The sequence below is a fragment of the Motacilla alba genome, chromosome 28 (assembly GCF_015832195.1).
Source record: "Motacilla alba alba isolate MOTALB_02 chromosome 28, Motacilla_alba_V1.0_pri, whole genome shotgun sequence".
Classification (NCBI taxonomy): Eukaryota; Metazoa; Chordata; class Aves; order Passeriformes; family Motacillidae; genus Motacilla; species Motacilla alba.
In genome coordinates this window covers 2,998,164-3,022,277 of record NC_052043.1, presented here as the reverse complement: position 1 = coordinate 3,022,277, position 24,114 = coordinate 2,998,164, and the positions used below count along the sequence as shown (strand labels likewise).

The 24,114-nt window shown below is 49.4% G+C and overlaps 1 protein-coding gene across 5 annotated transcripts in view; it reads left to right on the top strand.

Moving 5' to 3' along the window:
- Positions 1-23,403, top strand: part of RFX2 (regulatory factor X2) — a 33,017-nt gene extending 9,614 nt beyond the window's left edge. For 3 of the 5 annotated variants that reach the window (XM_038164004.1, XM_038164000.1, XM_038164002.1), the window contains exons 5-17: positions 2,541-2,615; positions 8,822-9,003; positions 12,253-12,372; positions 12,877-12,992; positions 14,146-14,264; positions 14,539-14,651; positions 17,044-17,195; positions 18,133-18,230; positions 19,198-19,347; positions 20,833-21,041; positions 21,335-21,488; positions 23,020-23,062; positions 23,212-23,403. In XM_038164004.1, coding sequence (XP_038019932.1) covers positions 2,541-2,615; positions 8,822-9,003; positions 12,253-12,372; positions 12,877-12,992; positions 14,146-14,264; positions 14,539-14,651; positions 17,044-17,195; positions 18,133-18,230; positions 19,198-19,347; positions 20,833-21,041; positions 21,335-21,488; positions 23,020-23,062; positions 23,212-23,306 — 1,626 coding nt within the window. In that variant the 3' untranslated portion in view covers positions 23,307-23,403. The remainder of the gene's footprint in view (positions 1-2,540; positions 2,616-8,821; positions 9,004-12,252; positions 12,373-12,876; positions 12,993-14,145; positions 14,265-14,538; positions 14,652-17,043; positions 17,196-18,132; positions 18,231-19,197; positions 19,348-20,832; positions 21,042-21,334; positions 21,489-23,019; positions 23,063-23,211) is intronic. The other 2 variants (XM_038164005.1, XM_038164003.1) reach the window with 1 other exon arrangement.
- Positions 23,404-24,114: the final 711 nt, after the last annotated feature.

Genomic DNA, 24,114 nt, shown 5'->3' with positions numbered 1-24,114 from the left:
TTGGGAGCTCTGTGGGAGGAAAGGAAAGCAGAGCTCGTGCAGATGGAGCCAGGGAAGCCAAAGGGTTTGCCCTGGCCTTGGGGATGGACATCAGAGTGGTCAGTGGTGGGGAAGGAGAGGGATTGGAGGTGTTGAGGGCTTGGAGGGCACCTCCAGAGGAGAATGGAAACAAGGGAATACTTCAGGATTAGCGGTGGTCCAAGAGCTGCCTCAGGAGGCTGAGAGGTGTTTGGTAAAGTCTGTGTGTGCACTAAAGAAAAATCTTCAGGTACTTCAGGAAACCTCTTAGGAAACCTTCCCTCTCTGCTGGAACACCAATGTTCTGCTCCACCAGATGGGCTGAAACAGCACAGGGAACATTCCATACCTGTGCCAACGCAGCACTATTAATCTTCACCTAAATTAGTCTGGACCAAGAGAGGAAATCCTTGAGACCTCCCACAAGTGGGTGCTCAGAGCTCTTCACCTTCCTGCAGAGCTGCCGAAGAGCTTTTGGTCTTTCCCCTGTAGCAGTTTTTATTGCAGATGAAGGTGTCCTTTAGGATGGGACAGCTGCCAGCAGCAAAAGGCCAGGCAGCATTTCTGTGCTTGCCTCAGAGCTGCTGCTCAAACAGCCCCTGAGCAGAGGAAGGAAATTGGGTCTCCCTCTGCCTCTGACTCATTTCCTGAAGGCTGTGTCAGCACTCAGGCTGTGCTTCCTGATGGTCCATCACGGTGTGAGGCAGTGAAACCCCACTAATCTGAGCCTGGACTGGGTGAGGTGTGAGGCAGTGAAACCCCACTAATCTGAGCCTGGACTGGGTGAGGTGTGAGGCACTGAAACCCCACTAATCTGAGCCTGGACTGGGGGAGATGTGAGGCACTGAAACCCCACTAATCTGAGCCTGGACTGGGGGAGATGTGAGGCACTGAAACCCCACTAATCTGAGCCTGGACTGGGTGAGGTGTGAGGCACTGAAACCCCACTAATCTGAGCCTGAATTGGGGGAGATGTGAGGCAGTGAAACCCCACTAATCTGAGCCTGGACTGGGTGAGGTGTGAGGCACTGAAACCCCACTAATCTGAGCCTGAATTGGGTGAGAACCCCTCCAGAAGTGACTCCAGTTCGGGGTGGGAACCAAAGGAGTGTGCTGGAGGTGGTGCCACCTTCACAGTGGATGTGGCACAGTGCCTGTGGTGGCTGGATGTCCCTTCAGAAGCTGGGTTTGGTCTGTTCTGCTCTGCCACCCCGCTGTGACAGAGCCTGGCTTTGTGAAGGGCTGGGTTTATCTCAGCCCTAATCTCCAGTGTGGGGTGAGTCAGTGCAGGCTGTCAGCGTGGGCAGGAGGCCACGGACAGATCATCTGCAGATCTTTGTGGGTGTGCCCACAAGGTGTTAACTGAGGACAGGGAGCAGAGCTCTGCTGCAGGTTCTGTGTGCTTGTCCTGCCAGGGCACAGATAACGGGGTTTGGGACACCCCAAAGGAGGTTTGGGAACATCTGCTGGAGACAAACAGGTTCTGCTCCTGCCAGGCTCTAATGTGGGGTTTGGGGAGGTTTGAGGATTTTTTTTTTCCTCAAAAAAAGCTTGTAGAGGAGCGCTGGAGCTTTGGGACCAGCAGCCACCTGCTGAAGGAGCTTCCCAGGTTCTGCCCCAGCAGCAGAATGAAGACAAGAAGGGTTCAGGAGAGGCTTGAGGGACAAGGCAGCAGCCACAGCTGGGCTGAAGGGGAGCAGGAGGCAGCCAGGGGCTGAGGGGCTCCTCAGGAGGCAGAAGGCCTCACCTTGGCTGCTCTGAGATCAATAGAAACCAGCTCAGGCAGCACCAAATGTTCCATCCTGGCTTCTGGGGGAGAACTCACCCAACTGAAAGCTGGCTCCTGCCTTCTTCCCTTTGCAGCTCTCAGCAGCAGAGAGCCCTCATCCATTCCTGTTTGTGCACTCTCCTTGCACCCCAGCTTTATTTAATTTTTTAGGGTTTTTGACAAAATTGGAAGAGGCGACCAAGTCATTATTGCCAGCAGTCCTTGGAAAGCCTGGGTACAACTCTGCAGCCAGCCTCTGACCGTTCCAGTTCATGCACTCTCCTTGCACCCCAGCTTTATTTAATTTTTAGGTTTTTTGACAAAATATGAAGGGGTGACAGTAACCAAGTCATTACTGCCAGCTTTCCTTGGAAGTCCTGGGTCCAGCTCTGCAGCCAGTCTCTGCAGTGGATCTGCCTGGTGATGGTTTGCTCTCAGCAGGAAGAGAAAAAGAGGAGGAAAATGGCTTTTTTTAAATAAATAGGCAGTGCTTTTAGTGGAAGATAAACCCCCCTGGCCTTGCTTTGTCACCCCTGTGGGGATTCCTGCTGTGTGTCCATTTGCATGTCCCAGTAACGCCTCTGCAGCTCCATCCACATCTGTTTGCCTCTTTTTCATCAGCTTGTTGATATAAAGCATTAATCATTCAAATAATAATAAAGAAACAATAATCCTGGCTGTTGCTAACTATCTGATTTCCTTTCTTTTTCCTTTTTTTTTTCTCTCTCTCTCTCCTGTGCACGTTTTTCTTTAGCTTGAAATGGCGATTGAAAACCTACAAAAAAATGAAGGGATTACATCACACAAAAGCAGTTTGCTCAACAGCCATGTAAGTTACAATCAGAATTTACAACCTTTTCCCCTGCTTTGGTAGGAGAATTATTTCTGTGGTGTATTCAACAGCATGAGGCACTCAAAAGCAGCCTGTGATTGAGCTGTGCTGCCCAAGCCAGCCCATTCCCAAGGAAAAATGGGCTGCAAAAAGTGCCATATGATAATGATTGCTGCTGAGATGCTCAGGAGTCTGTTATTTATTTATAATAAATAGAAATATGTGTTTATTTATTTCGTCTGCCTTGCGATGGAAATTGCTGGCAATCAGATAAACACATTGCAGGAAGTTCTTTTCCTTTCACTGGAACTGAAACGTGGCTGGAAAATTACTTGTAAATCCAGAGCCATGACTTGGTGTGAATTGTGACAGATGCCCCTCAGCCAGCACACACCAAAAGCCTCTGAATGCCTTTTTTTCCTTCTCTCTGTGCCTCAGGAAGCCCATTCCTGTCACAATGCTGTGCTAAATCCATGTGCTGGGCCTCTCTCACTCTGCCAGCGATTTCCCTGCTTTGTGTGATATTCCCACTGTTCTGCTGGGCCTTTGCATCCTGGTTTGTGGCTCCCATGCAGGAACACTGAGGGATGAGCACATGCTTGGGTGAGATTTGGGTTGATCCAGGTCACGTTGGAGTCCCTGGACTTTGTTTCCCTGTGTTTGGATGAAGCTCAAGCATGTCCTGCACCCATCAATGTCATGCACAAAGTGGTGTTTCTCTACTCTAGCAGGTTTTCTCTGGGCTTAGGGGCTGGTTTGTTGTCATTCTTAGGGCAAAAAAATAAAAATCTTTGGCTTCTTCACCCTAGATAAATATCCTGAGACAACAAAAGGAACTTTAAACCAGTCTGATTCTTGATTCTGGTGTCAAGCTCCAGGCCAGGGCTCCTGGGGGAGCTCAAACTTTATTTCAGCTGGTGGAGAGTGAAGGTTTCTGGTTGTACCTGGGGAAACACAAACCTGCAGGATCAGGCAGTTCCTGTTCTGAGCATCCCTCCCACCCCAGGCTGGGCACTCCTCAAGTGCTGCACAAGGATTGTGTTGCTCTGCAGGATTTTTCTTGTTCATCGAGGACAAGGTTTGAAAAAAAATCAGGGAAAGGGCAGAGGAAAGAGAGCAAAAGGTAGAAAAGAGATTTCACTGACCCCAAGCTGTGCAGGATGGAGTGGGGGCCTCATCCAGCCCCTGATCAGACCTGCCCCACCCTGGTCTTGCAGGGTAGAAGAGCAGAACTTGATGTCCCTGGTTGTAGGTCCTTGGTGTCCCTGGTTCTAGGCCGTGGTTCATAGTCTGGCCTGAGGTTTAAGTGCTCTTACAAACTGTGGAGCAAACAAACTCCTTCCTGAGGAGTTTGTTTGTTTCCTGAGCCTGAGTGACACATCCACCCCCAGCTGGTCCCTCTGAAGGTGCTGCTCCAGGCACAAGGTGCAGGTCCTGGGCTGAGGAACACTACAGGTCCTTGCTGTCCCCAGTGTCCCTGCTCAGGGAGGTGTCTGGGGACATGTGGGAATAAAAAAGGGGGATGAGCAGTGAAGGGACACAGCACCCTGGGGAGCCAGATCAGGCAGTTCCAGAGCTGGAGGAGCTGCAGTGCCATTGCCCAGGGAGGCTCTGCATGGGGAGGTTCTTTTAGGACTCCTCTGAGTGAGGCACTGGGCTGCAGTGAGCGACCTGAGCCCATGGAAGGGAATCTCACCCTGATGTGAGCAGGAGCTGGACCAGGATGGTTTGGGTTGGAAAGGACCTAAAAGCTCATTCTCGTTTAATTCCAACCTCCTGCCATGGGCAGGGACATCTTCCACCAGATCAGGGTGCTCAGAGCTCTGCCCAACCAGCCTTGGGTGCTCCAGGGATGCTCAGAGCTCTGCCCAGCCCAGCCTTGGATGCTCAGAGCTCTGTCCAACCAGCCTTGGGTACTCCAGGGATGCTCAGAGCTCTGTCCAACCAGCCTTGGGTACTCCAAGGATGCTCAGAGCTCTGCCCAACCAGCCTTGGGTGCTCCAGGGATGCTCAGAGCTCTGCCCAACCAGCCTTGGGTGCTCAGAGCTCTGCCCATCCCAGCCTTGGATGGTCCAGGGATGCTCAGAGCTCTGCCCAGCCAGCCTTGGATGCTCCAGGGATGCTCAGAGCTCTGTCCAGCCAGCCTTGAATGCTCCAGGGATGCTCAGAGCTCTGTCCAATCAGCCTTGGATGCTCCAGGGATGGAGCAGCCACCACCTGGAGACTGCAGGTGGCCAGAGCTGGCTCCCAGTGCAGCTGTGGGACATCCCAGTGACCACCAGTGCTGAGCCCAGCTCTTGCTGTGGTCCGAAAGGGTTCTGCTCTCCAGGATGTTCCAGTTCCCAGCTCTTCATGGCAAAGAACAGAACCACAACAGCAGGGAGAGCTTTTCCCATCCCAGTTTCCCCATGGCTGGCACACAGGATTGGCAGGCTTGTGCTGGAGGAGCAGGGGACTGCAATTTGTCAAGGCTGAAAGCAAATTCCAGCTTGACAAAAGCAAGAGCAAATGGGGAGGTGCTGCCAGTTGCACTTAGTTGTGACTTCACTGCTTTGAGTCTTGAGGTTGCAGAGTTCTTCATTGTCTTCTGTCCCTTGTTTTAAATCTGGCTTTCTGGAAATGTGCAAATTCTTGGGATGATGAGGTTCATTTTGTTGCCATCAGCAGATGGTTCATGCCAGGAATCTTTGGGGTTAAAAAAAAAAAAATAAGAGGACAATTAAAGGTATCTCAACCCAGAGGGAATTTTTCACATAATTTAACTAAAATCAATATGAAATGGAGCTTGATAACTGAATTTGGCTTCCAGACCTCCCTGGGAGGATTTTTAAGTGCATTTGAAAGATGCAGTGGGGAGGTGAAGCTCCTGCTGAGCCCCAGTTGCAGGCTGGTTCTGATGAAACCACGTCAGTGTGTGACTGCAGCTGACAGTGGCATTATTTCTGGGATTATTTCTTTGGGATTGGGATTATTTCTTTGCCAGTTATGAGCTTGTAGATGATGCAAAGAAATCGGAGAAAAATAATTTTTTGCAGTTTTTGTACACAAGAGCCTGAAGTTGGAGGAGTTGAGGCCCTGTGGCTGTGGGATGTCCACAGCACGAGTAGGAGGAGAAAATGTCATTTTTCCTCATTGTATGCAAAATGAAATACCAAAAACCACCAGATAACCCTCACTGGAATTCTTTCCTGTGAGTGGATGGCTCTGTCCTAACTCTGAGCTCGACTGAGTGGAAATTTAGGAGCCTGCTGCTCGTGGTCCCAGCTAAAAACACCTTAAATGTGACCCACAAATGGCTTCTGTTTTGTATTTCATAGAGGGGCCACAAGGGAACATCTCCAAATAAAGGTTTTTATTTTCTCAGCCAGCCCCATGAGTGGCTTTTCCCACCCTTGGATCAAACCAGGATAAGGTTTTTGCCAGTGTTTTTTTTCAAACAGTCAGATAGAAATAAAGTTAAGGTAGAAATGAAAATTAAATGTTCCCCTGTAGTGCCAATTACAACCACAGCAGCATATGGCTGAGATTGATTTTATTGAACCTGATTGTGGCATAAACAGAAATAAACTGGGGAATATCTGATTGTCACAACTGAACAAAATTCAGACAGCAAACAGAAGAGATTCAAATGGAAAAAAGTTTTTAATTTTCTCATTTTAAGTGCCCGGTGTGTTATTAGTTGTGCAGGAAGAACAAAAATCACGTTTGGAAAATTATTTATATTCTGACAGATCCCTGGTTCAAGCTCTTTTGTGTTCTTCATAATAAATTTCTAATTCAATAGTGGGAGTTCATATTGTGAAACTCTGCAATGTTTGAGGGAATATAAAAAGACATTTGCAGGAAGAGGAAGCTGGGAGATGAAGGGAATCTTCTAGAAATATCAGAGATTAGAATAAAAATGCCCAGGATCAAGTTTAAATGAGAGGGTTTATCTGTATCTGGATTTTCCATTGCAATACACAACTTTAATATTTTTTTTTAAGGCTTAAGGCTTAAGATTTAGGGGATAAATAGCTGATGCACATTCAGTATCTTCCACTGGATAAGTAAAATACCTGCTTTAAAAATGTGAAAGGATCTTAAGCAATAATCTCTTAAACATAGGGGATGGGCCAAAATTAATGTGGACAACTTAAAAACTGAATTCCTGCTGGTGCTTTGTGGCAAAACCACCGGGGTCCACTTTTGCTTGAGGAAACTGAATGCCTGGGGGAGGCTCAGGGCCACAGAATGATTTTTTGGGGCTTCCAGGGCTGTCTGTGCTGCAGGTGGGAGCAGGAAGGGTCATTATGGATCATCACCAAGCCATCTCTTGGAACTGTTTAGAAGGAACTTCTTAGAAGGGAACTTCTTAGAAGGGATCACCCCAGAGAGTGCCCTGGGTGGAGAGGAGCTGGGGGAAGGTGGGAGGGGGAGAAGAGGCTCCTGAAAAGCAGGACAGAGGGACACGTGGCCAGGAGGTTTTTCTTCCTTCCAGCTCCAAAGTCCACCAGAGCTGAGGGTGCAGCCATGGGAATTTGTGGTTGGATCAGCTGACAAATCATGAAATGGTTTGGGTTGGGAGGGACCTCAAAGCCCATCCAGTGCCAGCCCTGCCATGGCAGGGACACCTTGCACTGTCCCAGGCTGCTCCCAGCCCTGTCCAGCCTGGCCTTGGGCACTGCCAGGGATCCAGGGACAGCCCCAGCTGCTCTGGGCACCCTGTGCCAGGGCCTGCCCACCCTGCCAGGGAGCAATTCCTGCCCAAGATCCCACAAAAATCTCCCCTTTCCCAGTGGGAGCCATTCCCTGGGTGCTGTCCCTGCAGGCCTTGTCCCCAGTCCCTCTGCAGCTCTCCTGGAGCCCCTTCAGGCCCTGCCAGGGGCTCTGAGCTCTCCCTGGAGCCTTCTCCTCTGCAGGCTGAAAGGAATAGTTTTAATTTCAGTTTTGGATGCAGCTGGCTCGTGCAGCAGCAGTTTAAGGGTGGGTGTGTGAAGGAGACCCACAGAGCACACACTGAGGGTCTGCAAGGCTCTGTGTGAGAGCAGGGTGGGACACAGGAACAGCTCAGTGGAGGTGCCAGAGATGTCTCCACACAGCTCAGGTTGTCTTTCAGAGAATTATTGATGTAAAACTCCAGCCTTGTGGAGAACTGGGACCTTGCAGTGTCACCAAGAGAAAATGGGAGAAAAGAGAGGAATGGTGGGAGTGGAGAGGGTTTGGGTGCAGATCCATGGGCTTTGGCAAATCCCACTGATTCCTTGGCTAAATCCTTGTTCAGTTCCCATAACTGCTTGGACTCTCAGTTATATGGAGATGCTGTGGCTGATATTTGGATTCCACAACCCAAGTCTGTTTTGCCCTGTTCTGGTGGGAATGCAGCTGGTTCTGGCGCAGGGATGGAGGTCTGGAGGGAGGGGGAAGCCTGCAAAATGTTCATCCCAGACATCCCTCATGACAGTGAAAGGGCTCTTACCCACCCTGTTGATATTAGTCCATGTGTACATCCAGTTCCTTCCAAAATTCAATTATTACAACACTCATTTTATTGATGCTGAAGTCATTTAGTCAATTAAAGGAGACTGGGGGCGTTGCATTTGAATTCCTGTGCTGTCACCACGTGCTGGACCTGCCCTTTCAGACTATCTCGGTATAAATAATTTATATTAATTGCAAATTTTAATCAACAGCCATGTCAGAAGTTCAGACAGTAAATTTTGCAAAGTAGATGGATTCCCTCAGATTTTGAAGGTTGCTTTGGCAACCATTAATTTTATTGTTGAGGGAGCAGTTGCAGACATGCCAATCTTTCAATTAATAAAGACTTTGCATCAATTTGCTTCCCCTAAAATTTATTTCTCTTAGGCAGTATCTCAAGATCTCTTTTCCTTGGAAAATGTGAATTTTTACAGCTTTATTTTGGCTCTGCAGGAATTCATCCGAACCCGAGGTGGACACTGAGGTGGCAGCAGGATTGTGTTTTAATGAAAAATCTGACTGGTTTTGTTTGTGCTGGGGGATTTTACCATCCTATAAACTGGCTTTTGCCATCCTATAAACTACCATAAAGTTATATAAATCATAAATTATGTTAATTAACTCATATAAATTAATTACTCAGTTCTCTTGAATTTCTCCATCCGGACATTTAAGCACCGACCTCGCCTGACATCCCATCCCTCTTCAGACTTGCATGTTTTTTTATTTTTCCCTGCCTGAAGCTGCAGTGGCTGCTGGATAACTACGAGACAGCAGAAGGTGTGAGCCTGCCCCGGAGCTCCCTGTACAACCATTACCTGAGGCACTGCCAGGAGCACAAACTGGACCCCGTCAACGCCGCCTCCTTCGGGAAGCTCATCCGCTCCGTCTTCATGGGGCTGAGGACCCGGCGCCTGGGCACCAGGTTGGTGCCAATCTGCAGTTAAAGAAACAAAAGGCAACCCTGCTGCAGCATCTCTGGTGCACTCAGAAGCTGCTGAACATCTTTAGGAGGTTCAGGTGTTTCTCTTCTGGGATCTACGGGAACAAACGACCTCGGCCCGGTGGGAAAATGGGTTTTGTGTGAACCTAAAGTGGTCCTCATCTCATAAGGATCCCATTACCCCAAGGGGATGTGCCAGGGGTTGGCATGGAGCTCAGGGAAAGGTTTTTCCCCCCCAAGGGTGCTAGGCACTGCCCAGGTTACCCAGGGAATGGTCCCAAGGGTGCCAGAGCTCCAGGAGTGTTTGGGCACCCCTCTCAGGGTGGGATCATTGGGGTGTCTCTGCAGGCCCTCACTGATCACTGTGGTCTCTTCCCATCAGGATATTCTGGGATTCTGTTTGTCTGACAAAGATGAGGTGACTTGTGGGAGTCCCAGTTGTCTGTTTCTCTGGGCCTGGATTGAAAGCACTTGGGACAGTAGTTCATGTTCGAACTCAAGTGTTTATTATTTCTTATCAGTAAAACAGTCTCGTTACTGTGAGTTCAGCAGCTTTTCATCAGAGGGCACAAAATGGCCAACAATCTCTGGTTACAAGGTCTTTTAAGACTAAACTATCCAATTAAGAGCTGGCACCTAGATTATTTCCCCTTTTAACACAATAACTGATCCCTAAGAGCCCCAATGCAGACTGTTCTGCCCAATTACAAAATGCCACCCAAACCCAAGCAGAAGAAACCCAGGAGGACACCCTGTGCCCCCCACCTTGCTTCCATCCACAACACACTAAAAACCCCAGAACCTAAATTTCTCAGCAAGTGATACACCCACACTACTCTCTACAATCTATTTCACACTTTTGTGGATTCCAGTCTATCTTGAAATCTGGGAAACTTTCTCCATGAATGAGGGCCAAAGTCAGTGCTCCCCTGGGGGTCAGGGCACCCCAGAGCAGACAGAGAATTATTCCCGGTGCCCTGGGTTTCCACAGTGACTCATCCTCACAATTTCCACTGCAGAGCCTAAAATTCTGGGTCACTGAAGCCGTTTGTCCCTGTGCCCCCATGACAAAATCCCCCATGACAGAACCTGTGCTCACAGCTTGGATGCAGACAAGGTGTAAAGTTATTAAATGGTTTCTTTCTAAAATACCCAAAGCATCAGGCTGAATCTTGCAGAGGGTTTTTTCTTCTAAACTGTCAAAGATCTGCAAGATGTTACAAGGAAAGTGTGACATGAGAAAATGAACTCCTGTAATTCCAGACATGTCCTTCAAGGGATGATCTATTCTGAGTGTGGACTTTATCCCAACTTACAATGTTTTAAAAGTGGGTAATATATTGCCTGTAAAACAGTCATTGCATAAAATTCAAGCTTAAATATCTGGGCTTTTAAATGAGAACAAAACCAGATGTGACCAGGGCATTCCACAGCTGGAATGTGGAGGTAACAGTTGTAGGAAGAGCAGGGGAGCATTGGATTTCTCTAGATTGGGTCAAATGCAAAAGCTCTGAAGTAATTTCTTTGGAGGAGAGAAATTCTTAATCCCATCAAGGATTAAAGAGTAAACAAGTGAGCAAAAAACAAAAAAAAAGCACTGAAAATTGGAAATGTGCAGGCTGGGAAGGGGACAGTGAACCTCAATTACTGTGGAAAGAGCTGACCCCCATTATTTTCCTACTCATTGTAATTTTAGGTTATAAAGGCAGCTGTTATTTAATTTGCAGGCATTTAAATAACTTAGGACAGGGCTGAACATGGGCTGTGTGTGTAAAATCCTTTGGTGCAGTGACAAAGACCCAACAATTCAACTGGGCCCTTGAAAAGAGCAAATTCCCCCCAGAAAAGAACCCAGTTTGATAAATACTCCTCTCTTACATTTCTCCAATTTTCCAATGGGAAGCATCCTTGGATTTAAGGTGCCTCCAGTCCCAGTTTTAGTGACACAGCAAAGGAATTTTAACCCTCTCTACTCTGTGCTCTGGAGATGCTGTTGGTGCTTCCCTGGCTCGGTCTCTTCTCCCTCTGAGGACTCAATTCACCAATTTATGGTGACAAATGGGCTGAAGCCAAGTTGGACACCACATGTCCATGGCTGCAGAACTGCCCAAGCTCCCACTGGGACCAAAAAAATTCCAGTTTGGTGGAAAAACTTCAGCTGACACATCTCTGTCTAGTGTGGTGGGATCACGCCCTCCTCAGGAGCAGCACAGCAGCAAAGGAGAAAGAATTCCAGCTCCCTGTGCTTGGAGAAAGCTTTCATTTTTTACAAAACCTTCAAAAATGAGCAGCTCCAAGGACAAAACCACATCAAAGCCTGGTGCTGCTGCTGCAGAAGTGCTGGCAACCAAAAGACATTTTTCTTTTCATAGTGGGCCACTCAGTCAGTTTTATCCAAGTCTAGATAAAGATGGACGCTTGTTTTTATGGAAAAAACAAATCCCTAAGCCCTCATCAAATAGCAGAGTGTCCCCTGTGGTCTTTCAGCCACTCTGTTTAATAACATTTTTTACTGTAGCACTTCCCTCCTCCCTTCCCCAGTCACCATGGGCTGCTTGGGACAAACTTGGCCAGGTTTAGGTGTGGGTGCCACTGCACCTGGCCACGTGTGGGTTTAAATTTTCTAGGGGATGATGGCATTTCATTATATTTGATGCCTTGTGAAGGCTGATCCAGAACAGAGAATAGACAGAGTTTATTAATAAAGTAGGGATTTATTAAAAGGATATCCTTAATGGATCCACCTTGGGCAGCACAAGAGCCCAGCAGGGCTACACCCCAGGTGAACCCAAAATGGTCACAAAATGCACAACCACTCACGGGGTCTCTCACTTTGATCAGTTCTGCTCCATTTGCACCTTGCAGTTCATTGTCCAATTCCAGCCCCAGCCCATGCAGTCCCATCCTGCTTGCTTTTCTCTCTTCATTCCATGGTGTTTGTGCTCTTGGGCTGAGATTTGGATCATTTGTCCTTGGTGCCCAGCTGGAGCAGGAATTGTTTTGTGTCCCTGCTCTGTGCAGAGAGCTCAGCATCCCCTCATGTGAAGCCCAGACCCACAGACTAAAGCAGCACAGAATCTGAAAAACAGAAAAGCTCAAACCTGAGGCACCAAGTTCATCCCTTCAGCCACTCAAACAGTGTGTGGCAGCCCTGTGCTGCACGAAGTGGGGTGTGTTGTCCAAGCAACCAGGGCCACAATGCCCTTTTAGTGACTGAGTTGATATTTCCAGGGGAAATTCCAAGTATCACTACTACGGGATCCGCCTGAAGCCGGAGTCGCCGCTGAACCGCCTGCAGGAGGACACGCAGTACATGGCCATGAGGCAGCAGCCCATCCACCAGAAGCAAAGGTAGGTGCCCCCAGGCCCTGCCCAGAACACTCAGCAGCTGTAAGAATCTGCTCTGTTGGTGGAGCAGGAGACTCCTGATCTCAGGTTGTGCGTTCGAGCCCCACGTTGGGTGGAAAGGCATTTGGAATTGCCTCCTGCAAGCATGGACACTTCTGGTAGTTGCTGAAGTGCAGAAGGAGCAGAATTTATTTCTTTAGCTCTCAAACAGAAAGTAAATGCAAAAGTCAATGCCTGAGACAGACTCTGCCCTGGACCCCACTGCAGCTCTGCTGCTCTTGTTTGATTTTTTGGTGTCACCAAACTTCTTAGCCCCTTTAGTTCTGTCTTGGGGAAGCTTTTCAAAAGGAGCTTCTCATTTCCCCTCCATTTGAGTCCACAGCATAAATTACCAGCCTTGAATGTACCAACCACTCCAGGAAGTCACCGATGTGTGTTGTAAATAACACAGAGGCGTTTCTCCTGTCTGTGTGGATCCTAACCCTTCCTAATTCTGATGGAATTTAGGTACAGAGCAGCCCAGAAGATGGATGGGATGGCAGAGAGTGCATCCAACAGCACCCCCCACACCACCCCCGAGCAGTCAGTGGCTGCTCAGTGCCAGCACCACCAGCAGTTCATAGGTGAGGACACTCCTTTGGTGATCAGTTATTCCACATCAGGGATTTGGGCTTTAAGGGGAAGGTTTTATCCAGCAGGTCCTAAAAAATCTGCAGTATGTGTGTGTATATATGTATATACTATAGATTTTATATATATCTATATATATCTCTATCTATCTATATATATCTATATCTAGATATATATAAATATATACTATATATAGTATAAATATAATATATGTGTATATATATATTTACTTTATATATACTATATATACTATATATATACTATATAAAAAGATATAATATATAATATATACTATAATATATCCTATATTATAGAATAGTATATATATAAAATATATATTTTATATTTTATATGCTGTAGCTTTTAATTAAATATTATATTAATTTTATGCTATATAAAGATTATGTATATAATAGTATATATAATATGTATTATCTAAAATTTATATATATTTAAATTATTTTTACAGATATGTATATTTTATATATATAGGATGTGTTCTATAGGTTTTTGTAGTGTCACACTTGCTAAGTTTACCTGCTGACTCCTATCTCCCCAGGAGGGTTTTTCCCTTGGCCCCATGGGTCTGTTGGGTGCTCACAGTATTTTTTTATTCCATCTGGTTTATTTAAATTCCATGGAAGACTGGAGGTCCTGGCCAGAGGGGGGAAGCAATTCCCTTCCTTGCCAAGGCTGCAGTGGGGACCTGGGTGCAGATGATCCATATTGGCCTTCTCCTTGTGGAGCAGACCCTCTGGATTTGCTGGTCCTGGATCTGTGTCTCCATCACAAATCCCAGCTCCTGACACCTCTGCTCCCCAATTCTGTTCCCCACTGTACTCCTTAAATACCAGAGAGACATTTCCAGGGAAATTCTAATGGATGGTAGATGAGGATGATATTTTCTTATTTCTTTTGTTACAAACAGAAAGGAACCATTGTCCTTTCCCCACTGAACCCACTGGGCTGTGGTGGTTTGCTTTTTCTCAGTATCAGCACAAATCAGGGAAAGGACTGAATTATCTCATTTTTCCTCTCTCATCCCAGCTGGAGCATGGAAGAGCCTCCAGTGACGGCAGCACCTTGTGCTCACCTGTACTCTGAGCTTTCCTAACCCTCACCATCTCTCCCAATTTCTGTTCCCAGATGTAACCCATGTCTTTCCTGAGTTCCCAGCCCCTGATCTTGGCAATGTCCTCTTACAAGAAGGTTTCACCTTGAACGACGTGAAAACTCTGCAGGTTCTCTACAGGAGGCACTGTGAGGTGATTGTTTGCACTATTCGTTGGGGATTATTTGTAATTGATTTATTAACTGACATGGGACACCATTCAAGTTCCCAGCTCTTAGGAAAAGCTGGGAGTGCTTCATTTGCCAGGAATTACAACTCAAATATTGATTTTTTTCCACCGTGTGATCAGTTTTATGTTAAGTTGGTCACTACAACAGTGCCAATTCCGTTGTTTTTCATGTAAATTATTTACTGTGAGTGGCAGCACTCGAGCTGAGTGCTCACCCCGTGCTGTTCTTTGCTGTCAGGCCACTTTGGATGTCGTGATGCACCTCCAGTTCCACTACATCGAGAAGCTGTGGCAATCCTTCTGGAGTCCCAAGGCACCCCCTAGTGATGGCCCCACTGCTCTGCCCTCCAGGTACTCCCCTCTTCCCTGCTCCACTTCTTGCAGATGATCTCTTTTTAACGTGCATGAAGTTTTTTCAGTCTTTGTGAACCTAAAGCCTGTTTTTCTTCAGTGCCAAGATTTTAGGTAGATGATCCTACAGGTACAAATCTATGCCCTTCGAGTGAAACTTACTGTGGGGAGAAAATCCTCTCTGAGATGTTCAGTCATTGCGTTTTTTAGACAGACCAAATAAAAAGAAAAGCAAGCTATAGGATTGTGTACTTGCTATTCCAAAACACCTGCTGGAATCTGAAAATAAACTAGCAGAAAATCAGCATAAATGAGTGCTTTGGAGAATCTGGGAGTATTTTCTGCCCTGCAGAGCTGTGACAAAGAGAGCTGGCAGTGTTCAATATTGTAATGCAAAGTTCAGAGCAGCTCTGGGGAAGGCTCTGCTCTGATTAGAGAACTGTGGGGTCACTGAGGTTGGAAAAGCCCTCCAGGATCATCAGTCTTGAGATGTTGAGGCTGGGTTGGACTTGTTGATCTTTAAAGTCTCTTCCAACCTGCTCATTCTGTGAATTCTGTGAATTCTCTGAGTCCATCCATCAACCCAGCGCTGCCCTGGTCACCACTCAGCCACGTCCCCAAATGCCACATCCACACCTTTTTTGGACACTTCCAGGGATGGTGACTCCACCACAACCTGTTCCAATGCCTGACCACTCTTTCAGTGAAGAAATTTTCCCTCATATCCAATCTAAACCTCCCCTGGGGTGACTTGGGGCTGATTTCTCTCATCCTGAGGCTGGACATTGCACCTCCTGCTTTCCCCAGTGCTGATTCCTTGCTCAGATTTTAGGGACTCTCTGAGGTTTTTGGGATATCCAGACTGACTCTCTGCCTTGCCTGGCTGCCCAGACCTGTCAGTGCCTCATGTTTTGAGGCAGATCATTGCAAACAAAGCTGCTTTAATCTTTTCACTCCTGCCTGGCTCGTTGCTGTGCCTCTTCTTCGTCCTTTATGCATTGGGAGCTGCTGCCAGGAGAATGGAAATCAGTGAAAACAGAGAAAATTGAAAAAGTGAAGGTTTCTTCTTAAAATTTCTATCACAAATCTGTCCAGTCTTACCGAGGCTATAAAAATGAAGGTTTTTTATTCAGAAGAAAAATGGTAAAACATTGAGTAATAAGGAAAAACCCTCAAAAATCAGTAAAATATGGCCCTCTAGATGTTGCCCAGGGGGTATTTTCCTGCAAGGAGTCACTGCAGCTGTGTTTGCTTGGTTTAAAATCTCATTTTTTTTGAGGGAACAGCTCCCAGGCAGATTGCAACACCCCAGGAGCTGTTTCCAGGTACACAGGGGAAACTGGAGGCAGTTTTTTGTGCAGGGCTCTCACACCTCTGCCACTAACCCAGAAAGGTAAATAACACACTCCCTCCCCTTCTTAATATATAAATGTAAATACAAACCCCAGACATTAGGGAGGTGGCACACTGAAAGCATGAGAAGATGCAGAACATGGATGAACTTCACAGCAGGTTTCCTGACCTTTCTCCATGTGGGATTTTCCAGGAGTTATGCCCATGGAGTTCACCACTAACATTCTGCAGGCTGAGGCTCAAAGTTCCCTTTAGAGCACGTCCAAGGCTTGGCTTTAATGATTTTCATGGGCAAAACCACTCTTTTCATGGAGAAAGACTCTTCCAAATTCCCAATTCCCAGCATAATGTGTGGGTGAGCAGCTCTGCTGTGATGCTCTGGCAGTGAATTCAGGTTTCAGCTCTTTCTGCTTGCTGTGTAACAATTACCTTGTGCCTTTGCACATCTGCAAAGTGAAATAACGGGACTGGATTGACCCCAGTCAGTTACAGACAATATGTTCTGTTCTCATCCATTCAGTCCCTTCCTTCTGGAAACATTCAGCATTTGGAGGGGTTAAACACCTTGAAAACTTCTCCATGTCAGCTCACCTGCCCCTGCAGTGGCTGCAAAGGTTTTGTCCCCAGTGCTGTGGCCCAGGAGGGTGAGAGAGAGGAGAGAGGAGAGGGAAGGTTTGGGAACAGCTGGGGCTGTAGGGAGGATCCAGCCGAGCCTCTGCTGGCTGAGATGGCAGAGCTGGAGCTCAGCTCCCGCGTGAGCAGGGGCTGTGAGAGGCTGTGCAGTTAAAAAGGGAAGAGGGAAAGGCAGGCCGAGCACCAGGAGTGTGGATTTGAAGGAAAACTGCTCCAAGCTCTGGCCCCGAGGACAGGGAGGTGCTGGCAGAGACAAGACCTGTACGAGCAGTCAAACATTTCCTTTTGCAAGGCGCACAAACATGGTTTTTTTTGCTGAAAATTTGAGTTAGAAATGCAAAGAGAGGGGGAAAGCACTGAATGCAAACCTGCTGCTAACTCTGTCTCCTCCCTCCTCCTCCTGCAGTGAAGAGGAACCCGAAGGGAGCCTCCCAAAGGACAAACTGATCACCCTGTGCAAGTACGAGCCCATCCTCAAGTGGATGAGGAGCTGTGACCACATCCTGTACCAGGCCCTGGTGGAGATCCTCATCCCTGACGTGCTCAGGCCCGTGCCCAGTGAGTACCCACAGCCCCAGCTGGGTCTGATCTCACTCTGGCTACCGCTTGCCACAAAGATTCCCACTGTAAAATCCCACTTGGAGGTGTTGGTCTTGGCTGAAATATAATGGCAACAGCAGTGTTCCTCCTGCAGCATTGCCCTGGGGGGACATTTTGTACCCCCTGGGAATTCCCCTGCCTTTTAAATCTGGTGTGCTGCATTTCACATCTCCTGATTTTGGCCAGGAGTTTGGATATGGGAGCTCTTTGGGATGTGGCTCCTCAGAGGTCTTTGTTTGCACAGGACCATTCTGTCCCTGACTGCAGTCATGGAAATTTGGGGTCAACTTTTTGGGAGATTAATAATGGGATATTGAGAGTTTTCTCTCTTGATTTAGATTCCCAAATGTCCCTCTGAGGGCTGTCACAAGCTGGGGCACGAGGGCGTCTCTGAAGAGCAAATTTCAATGCTTGAAAAATGTTCAGAAGAGCCATGAGTAAGAAAAGGATGAAAGAAAATAAAAATAATTTTAAAAAACATAGAAATGTTTAGGTTGGGAAAGACCTCTAAGATCATTAAGTCCAATTGTCATAAGGGTAAGAGTAAGACAAGAATAAGAGTAAGAATAAGAGTAAGAATAAGAATAAGAGTAAGAATAAGAATGAATAAGAATAAGAGAAAGGATAAGAGTAAGGATAAGAGTAAGAGTAAGAGTAAGAATAAAAAAAAGAAAAAGAAAAATGAAAAAGAAGAAGAAAAAGATTAATAAGAAGAGTTTGAGTAATAACATCCAAGAATAATTTGGGTGCATCAACCCAGCTGATTTCCTTGATGCTGAGTTGACATCTCAGCTAACCAGAGCACAGGCTGAGCTTTGCCAGCAGTCCTAAGCTAGAAAATGCTAGCCAAAAATGCTACAGAGCAGCCTTTCTGACTTTGCAGCCTTCTTTGCAGGCACGCTGACCCAGGCAATCCGGAACTTTGCCAAGAGCTTGGAAGGGTGGCTGATGAACGCCATGAGTGACTTCCCCCCGCAGGTCGTGCAGACCAAGGTGAGCAGAGATGGGCCCAGTGTGTGTCTGCATCTTGCAGAAGCTCCTGCTGGGGTTTGGCCACCTGGCATGGTGCACTGGTTGATTGTGACCCCAAATCAGCCAGGAGTGGGAGGACGGGGGGGGCAGTTCCTTTGTACCAGGAGCTGATGGTGCTCTGTCCATGGAGCCTTTCCCGTGCCCTGAAATTGCAGATAAAGCTTTGTGGGAGAAAATCATTGAGCCACAGAACATCCTGAGCCGAAAAGGACCCACAGGGATCATCACAAACCCCTGGCCCTGCACAGACACCCCAACAATCCCCTCTGAGCATCCCTTGGAGCAGTGTCCAAACCCTCCTGGAGCTCTGGCAGCCTTGGGGCCGGGAGCATTCCCTGTTATCTCTGCCCTGGAATGAGGCTGTCCTCCTGGAAAGCACAGGAGTAGCATTGCCCCAAGGCTCCTGCTTTCCTAAAGCCAGGGATTCCTGCTGCCTCTTCCCACCTTGCTGGTCTCTGCTGGAGGCAGAGTGTGAAAACCTGGTAGCTTCAGGTTTAGGTCCTTCCACTGCTGTTCTGCCTGGTGGAGCATTGTGTGGCCCAGGCAACCAGGGAGATGCAATGGGAGAGGTCAGAATCCTTCATTCCCTGCAACCCAACCCAAACTGAGCAGCACCTAAAGAGACACCATTGGTTCAGAAACCATTCCGTGTCCTCAATATGTGTTACAACCACCTGTGCCCAAGGACTGACTGAGTTATTCCAAGCGCCTGGCACAAGCATTAAGCTGGAAATGACCTTTAAGATGATTTGAGTCCAACCACAAGCCCAGCACTGCCCAGGCCACCACTAAAACATGTTCCCAAATGCCACCTCCAGACGTTTTTTGAGCTCTTCCACGGCTGGTCACTGCAGCGCTGCCCGTGCTGGTGGGTGCAGGGCTGGGCAGGGAGCAGAGCGTGCCCTGCAGCCCCTGTGCTGTGTTGCAGGTGGGGGTGGTGAGTGCCTTTGCCCAGACCCTGCGCAGGTACACGTCCCTGAACCACCTGGCGCAGGCGGCGCGCGCCGTGCTGCAGAACACGTCCCAGATCAACCAGATGCTCAGCGACCTCAACCGCGTGGACTTCGCCAACGTGCAGGTAACCACGGACCCCCCCTGCTCCTCACCTGCCCCACAGGTGGGGCTCCACAGCCAGGCTCTCTGCTGGCAGCCACTGGTCAATCCCCAGCTGAAGGAGCTGGGGGTGCTCAGCCTGGAGAAAAGGAGACTCAGGGGTGCCCTTATCACTCTCTACAGCTCCTGGAAGGTGCCTGTGCTCAGCTGGGGCTGGGCTCTTTCTCCAGGCAGCACTGACAGAGCCAGAGCACACAGCCTCGAGCTGCCCCAAGGGAAATTTAGGTTGGATATTGGGGAAAAGGTTTTTTACAGAAAGGGTGGCAAAGTTCTGCAATGTTCTGCCCGGGGAGGTGGTGGAGTCACCATCCCTGGGTGTGTTTAACACAGCCTGGATGTGGCACTGGGTGCCAGGGTTGAGTTGAGGTGCTGGGGCTGGGCTGGACTCGATGACCTTGAAGGTCTCTCCCAACCCAGTGATTCTGGGAATGCTGTGAACAAGGTGATGGGCTTGGTGTTGCTTTGCCAGGTGAATTTTCCACCTCACTGTGGAAAAGGAGCTTCTGTAAGATTCACAGATCATTAAGGCTGGAAACGACCTCCAAGACCATCCAGTCCAGCCTTCAGCTGAACCTCGCCATGTCCGCTCATTTTTTGAACATTTCCAGGAGTGGTGACTCCACCACTTCCCTGGGCACCCCATTCCAATGCTTCACCACTTTTCCAGTGAAGAATCAAGTGCTACCAACAATTATGGAGTTCTAAAAATATTGTGGTCCAGACCAATCAGAGGGGCCATGATTCACAGGGTTTGCAGCCCTTGCCTGCTAGAAATTAATTCCTGGGTTGGGGTACAACACCACGCAGGCCTGGCAGGAGTAACTGTGAGCCCTTCCTCCAAGCAGGGGCAGGGCATGAGTAACTGTGAGCCCTTCCTCCAAGCAGGAGCAGGGCTTGAGTAACTGTGAGCCCTTGTTCCAAGCAGGAGCAGGGCCTGAGTAACTGTGAGCCCTTCCTCTCGAGCAGGAGCATGGCCTGAGTAACTGTGAGCCCTTCCTCCCGAGCAGGAGCAGAGCATGAGTAACTGTGAGCCCTTCCTCCAAGCAGGAGCAGGGCTTGAGTAACTGTGAGCCCTTGTTCCAAGCAGGAGCAGGGCCTGAGTAACTGTGAGCCCTTCCTCCAAGCAGGAGCAGGGCCTGAGTAACTGTGAGCCCTTCCTCCCGAGCAGGAGCAGGGCCTGAGTAACTGTGAGCCCTTCCTCCAAGCAGGAGCAGGGCCTGAGTAACTGTGAGCCCTTGCTCCCGAGCAGGAGCAGGGCCTGAGTAACTGTGAGCCCTTCCTCCAAGCAGGAGCAGGGCCTGAGTAACTGTGAGCCCTTCCTGCAAGCAGGAGCAGGGCCTGAGTAACTGTGAGCCCTTCCTGCAAGCAGGAGCAGAGCATGAGTAACTGTCAGCCCTTGTTCCAAGCAGGAGCAGAGCATGAGTAACTGTGAGCCCTTCCTCCCGAGCAGGAGCAGGCCTCGTGGGTGTGCCAGTGTGAGGAGGGCATGGTACAGAAGCTGGAGCAGGATTTCAAGCTGACTCTGCAGCAGCAGAGCTCCCTGGACCAGTGGGCCAGCTGGCTGGACAATGTGGTCACTCAAGTGCTGAAGCATCACGAGGGCAGCCCCAGCTTCCCCAAGGCAGCCAGGCAGTTCCTATTGAAGTGGTCTTTCTACAGGTACATCTTCTTTCCCATTTTGGGGGTATTTCTGCATCAGGCTTGGGGCATGTAAGGAGCTCCTTGAAAAGCCAAGGCCAAGTTCTTTTCTCCCATTAAACTCTGTTTAAGTGTGCTTCTGGTGTCCTTTCAGGATGGGGATAGGATGCTCCATAAACCAATTTCTTAAAGTGTTCTGGTACTTTCGGGTCAGAGGCAGAGACAGTTTTGGATCCCACAGTATCACCAGGGTCCAGAACTCACATCACAGGTGTAAAACTGACCCCAAATTTCTGCTTGCTGCCCATTCCCAGCTCCATGGTGATCCGGGACCTCACCCTGCGCAGCGCCGCCAGCTTTGGCTCCTTCCACCTGATCCGCCTGCTCTACGACGAGTACATGTTCTACCTGGTGGAGCATCGTGTGGCCCAGGCAACAGGGGAGACCCCAATTGCTGTCATGGGAGAGGTGAGAGCCCTTTGTTCCCCACAAACCAACCCAAAAGAAGCAGCTCCTCAAAAGACACCGCTGGTTCACAAAGCGCACTGCACCCTCGGCTTGTTTTACAACAAAAATTATTTATTGAGTTGTTTTGGCACAAGGATAGAGCTCATGGAGCATCTTCCCTGTGCTGGGGGGCTTGGGGTTTGGGGGGGTTGAGCATCATTTGGGCTTTGGAGGCCTGCAGGAGGGAGGGAAGGATCTCCCCCCTTCTCTGCACCACCTGGGACTGCCAGCCCTGACTTTGAGACCCCCAAAAGGCAAAGTGGGAGTGATGGACAGGGCAAAGTCCATCAAAACCGAGCAAAAACGGTCCAGAAGTTGCTTTCAGCAACTGAACTTCTGCAGGCCTTTACAAGCTCCAGCATTACACACACAGTCAGCCACTCCCTCCATTTTTGAGGTGAAGAAGAGGATGATGGTGTTGTTTGGGCTGTTTGTGAGGGTTTGGGGTTTTTTTGTTCACAGTAAGGCTGGTGCCTGGCGTGCAGGCAGGTCCTGTCCTGCCTAGCTGAGGCCACATCCAGTTTTTCCCTCTGAAATACAGAGTTAAAAGCCCCAGATGAACCTGTGACAGCAATGCTGGAACTACTGCGAGTTTAAAACTGAGCCCACGTGCTCAACACTGATCTCATTTGCTCCTTGAAGCTTCCACAGAGCTCATGCAAGGAGTCAGGCAAACCAAAGCCTGTTGGTTCTGCCTTCCCTCGCCCTCCCACACTGCTCCAGCTGCAGTGCTGAGTTCCCACTATTCCCTGCAAAACCTCCACCTTCAGTGATATTAAAGGAACAGGAAAGGCAGAGACTGGCTCCCAGCAGAGCCCAGCTGGGGGAGGCTCCCATCCCTCAGGCTTTTCCTTCATTCAAGCCTTGCAATGTTCCTGGTCTCCAGGAGGAGGCTGATTCTTCCCAGCAAAGGATGAAGCATCCTCCCACTCCCACTGAACTCTGCAATTCCCACTCTCCTCAGCTCCTGCCCAGCTTTCCATGACTTTCCAGCGTTGTTGTTGCAGCAATTTGGTGTCTCAGGCCTCGTCACTGAGAGGGACACCACAACTCCAGAGCCAAGGAGCTCTCTGGTTCCACTTGGCACCACGGCCTGGCTGGCCCAGCTCTCTCAGACATCGCTGCAAAGGCTTTGCAGAGGGGTGAAGGTGGAGACCAGGACAGGGGAAATGCCTGGGAGGTGGAAAGGGCTGGAGAAAAGGCACCACCTTGGCCTGTGGCAGCGCTTGGTCGTCACCTGGGAGATGGAAAAATTTCCATCCTTTCATTCTCCCTTCATTCCAGAGCTAAATCCTGCCCTGGGTTGTTGTGTGTGGTGTTTGCCCAGAGGTTTAAATGGCAACAAAAGGCTTTTCTCCCAAAAGCTGTGGTTGGTTTTCATTTCTGCTCTCTACCACCAGCACTGGTGCTCCATCTCTCCTGGGTGGTTGAAATTGTCTGGCACCTCAGCTCCCCAAAGCCTCGCTGACCCCATAACTCCTTTTTCTTTCAGTTTGGTGACCTCACATCCCTGTCCCCGACACTGCTGGACAAAGGTACCTGCCCTGCCTGCCGGGGAGCTCTGCTGCTCAGGGTGGGATGGCTGTGGGAGGGTTGGGGAGCCTCGTGCTGCCTCTTGCAGCCTGCTCTGCTGGCAAGCAGCCCCAGTGGCCCTGTGCCCTGCTCTGAGCCCTGTCCTTTGCAGATGACATCAGCGAGCTGGGCACGGAGGGGGACCCGGGGGAGCCGCTGGTCAAACGGGAGCGCAGCGAGCCCGGCCACTCCCTGCAGGACATCTGAGCCAGGGCTGCACCTGGCCACTCCTGCAGGACATCTGACCCGGGCTGCACCTGGCCACTCCTGCAGGACATCTGAGCCGGGGCTGCACCCGGCCACTCCTGCAGGACATCTGACCCGGGGCTGCACCCGGCCACTCCTGCAGGACATCTGAGCCGGGGCTGGACCTGGCTACTCCTGCAGGACATCTGACCCGGGGCTGCACCCGGCCACTCCTGCAGGACATCTGAGCCGGGGCTGGACCTGGCCACTCCTGCACCTGGCCACTCCTGCAGGACATCTGACCCGGGCTGCACCTGGCCACTCCTGCAGGACATCTGACCCGGGCTGCACCTGGCTACTCCTGCAGGACATCTGACCCGGGCTGCACCTGGCCACTCCCTGCAGGACATCTGACCGGGGCTGGGCCGAGCCATCCATCCGCAGCCAGGCGGGGCGTGCCAAGCCCGGGCCTCCCCGGATCTGCGTTATTATAGTGCCTCTTAGTTTCTCTTTATGTTTACTTGTGTTTGAGGATGGGCTGGGCCGGTTTGGCTGCCAGTGTCCCTCCAGAGGGGAGGGAGAAGCTCCAGAGTCTGCTCCCAAGGGATGGACGGCTCTGTGGCCAGCAGCAGGTGGGATGTGCCTGGCTGGAGGAGCTGTCCTGGCTCTCCTGCTGAAGCACGAACGAGGCTTTCTCGGTCAGGGAAGGTGCTTTGGGTTCCTTCCTCACGTCTCAGACTTCACTGTGATACAAACTTGAACCAATCAGTGCCCAAGAAGAAGGAAAAACACCCAGCCCTTCTCCTGCAGCCTTTCCAGACAAGCTGTC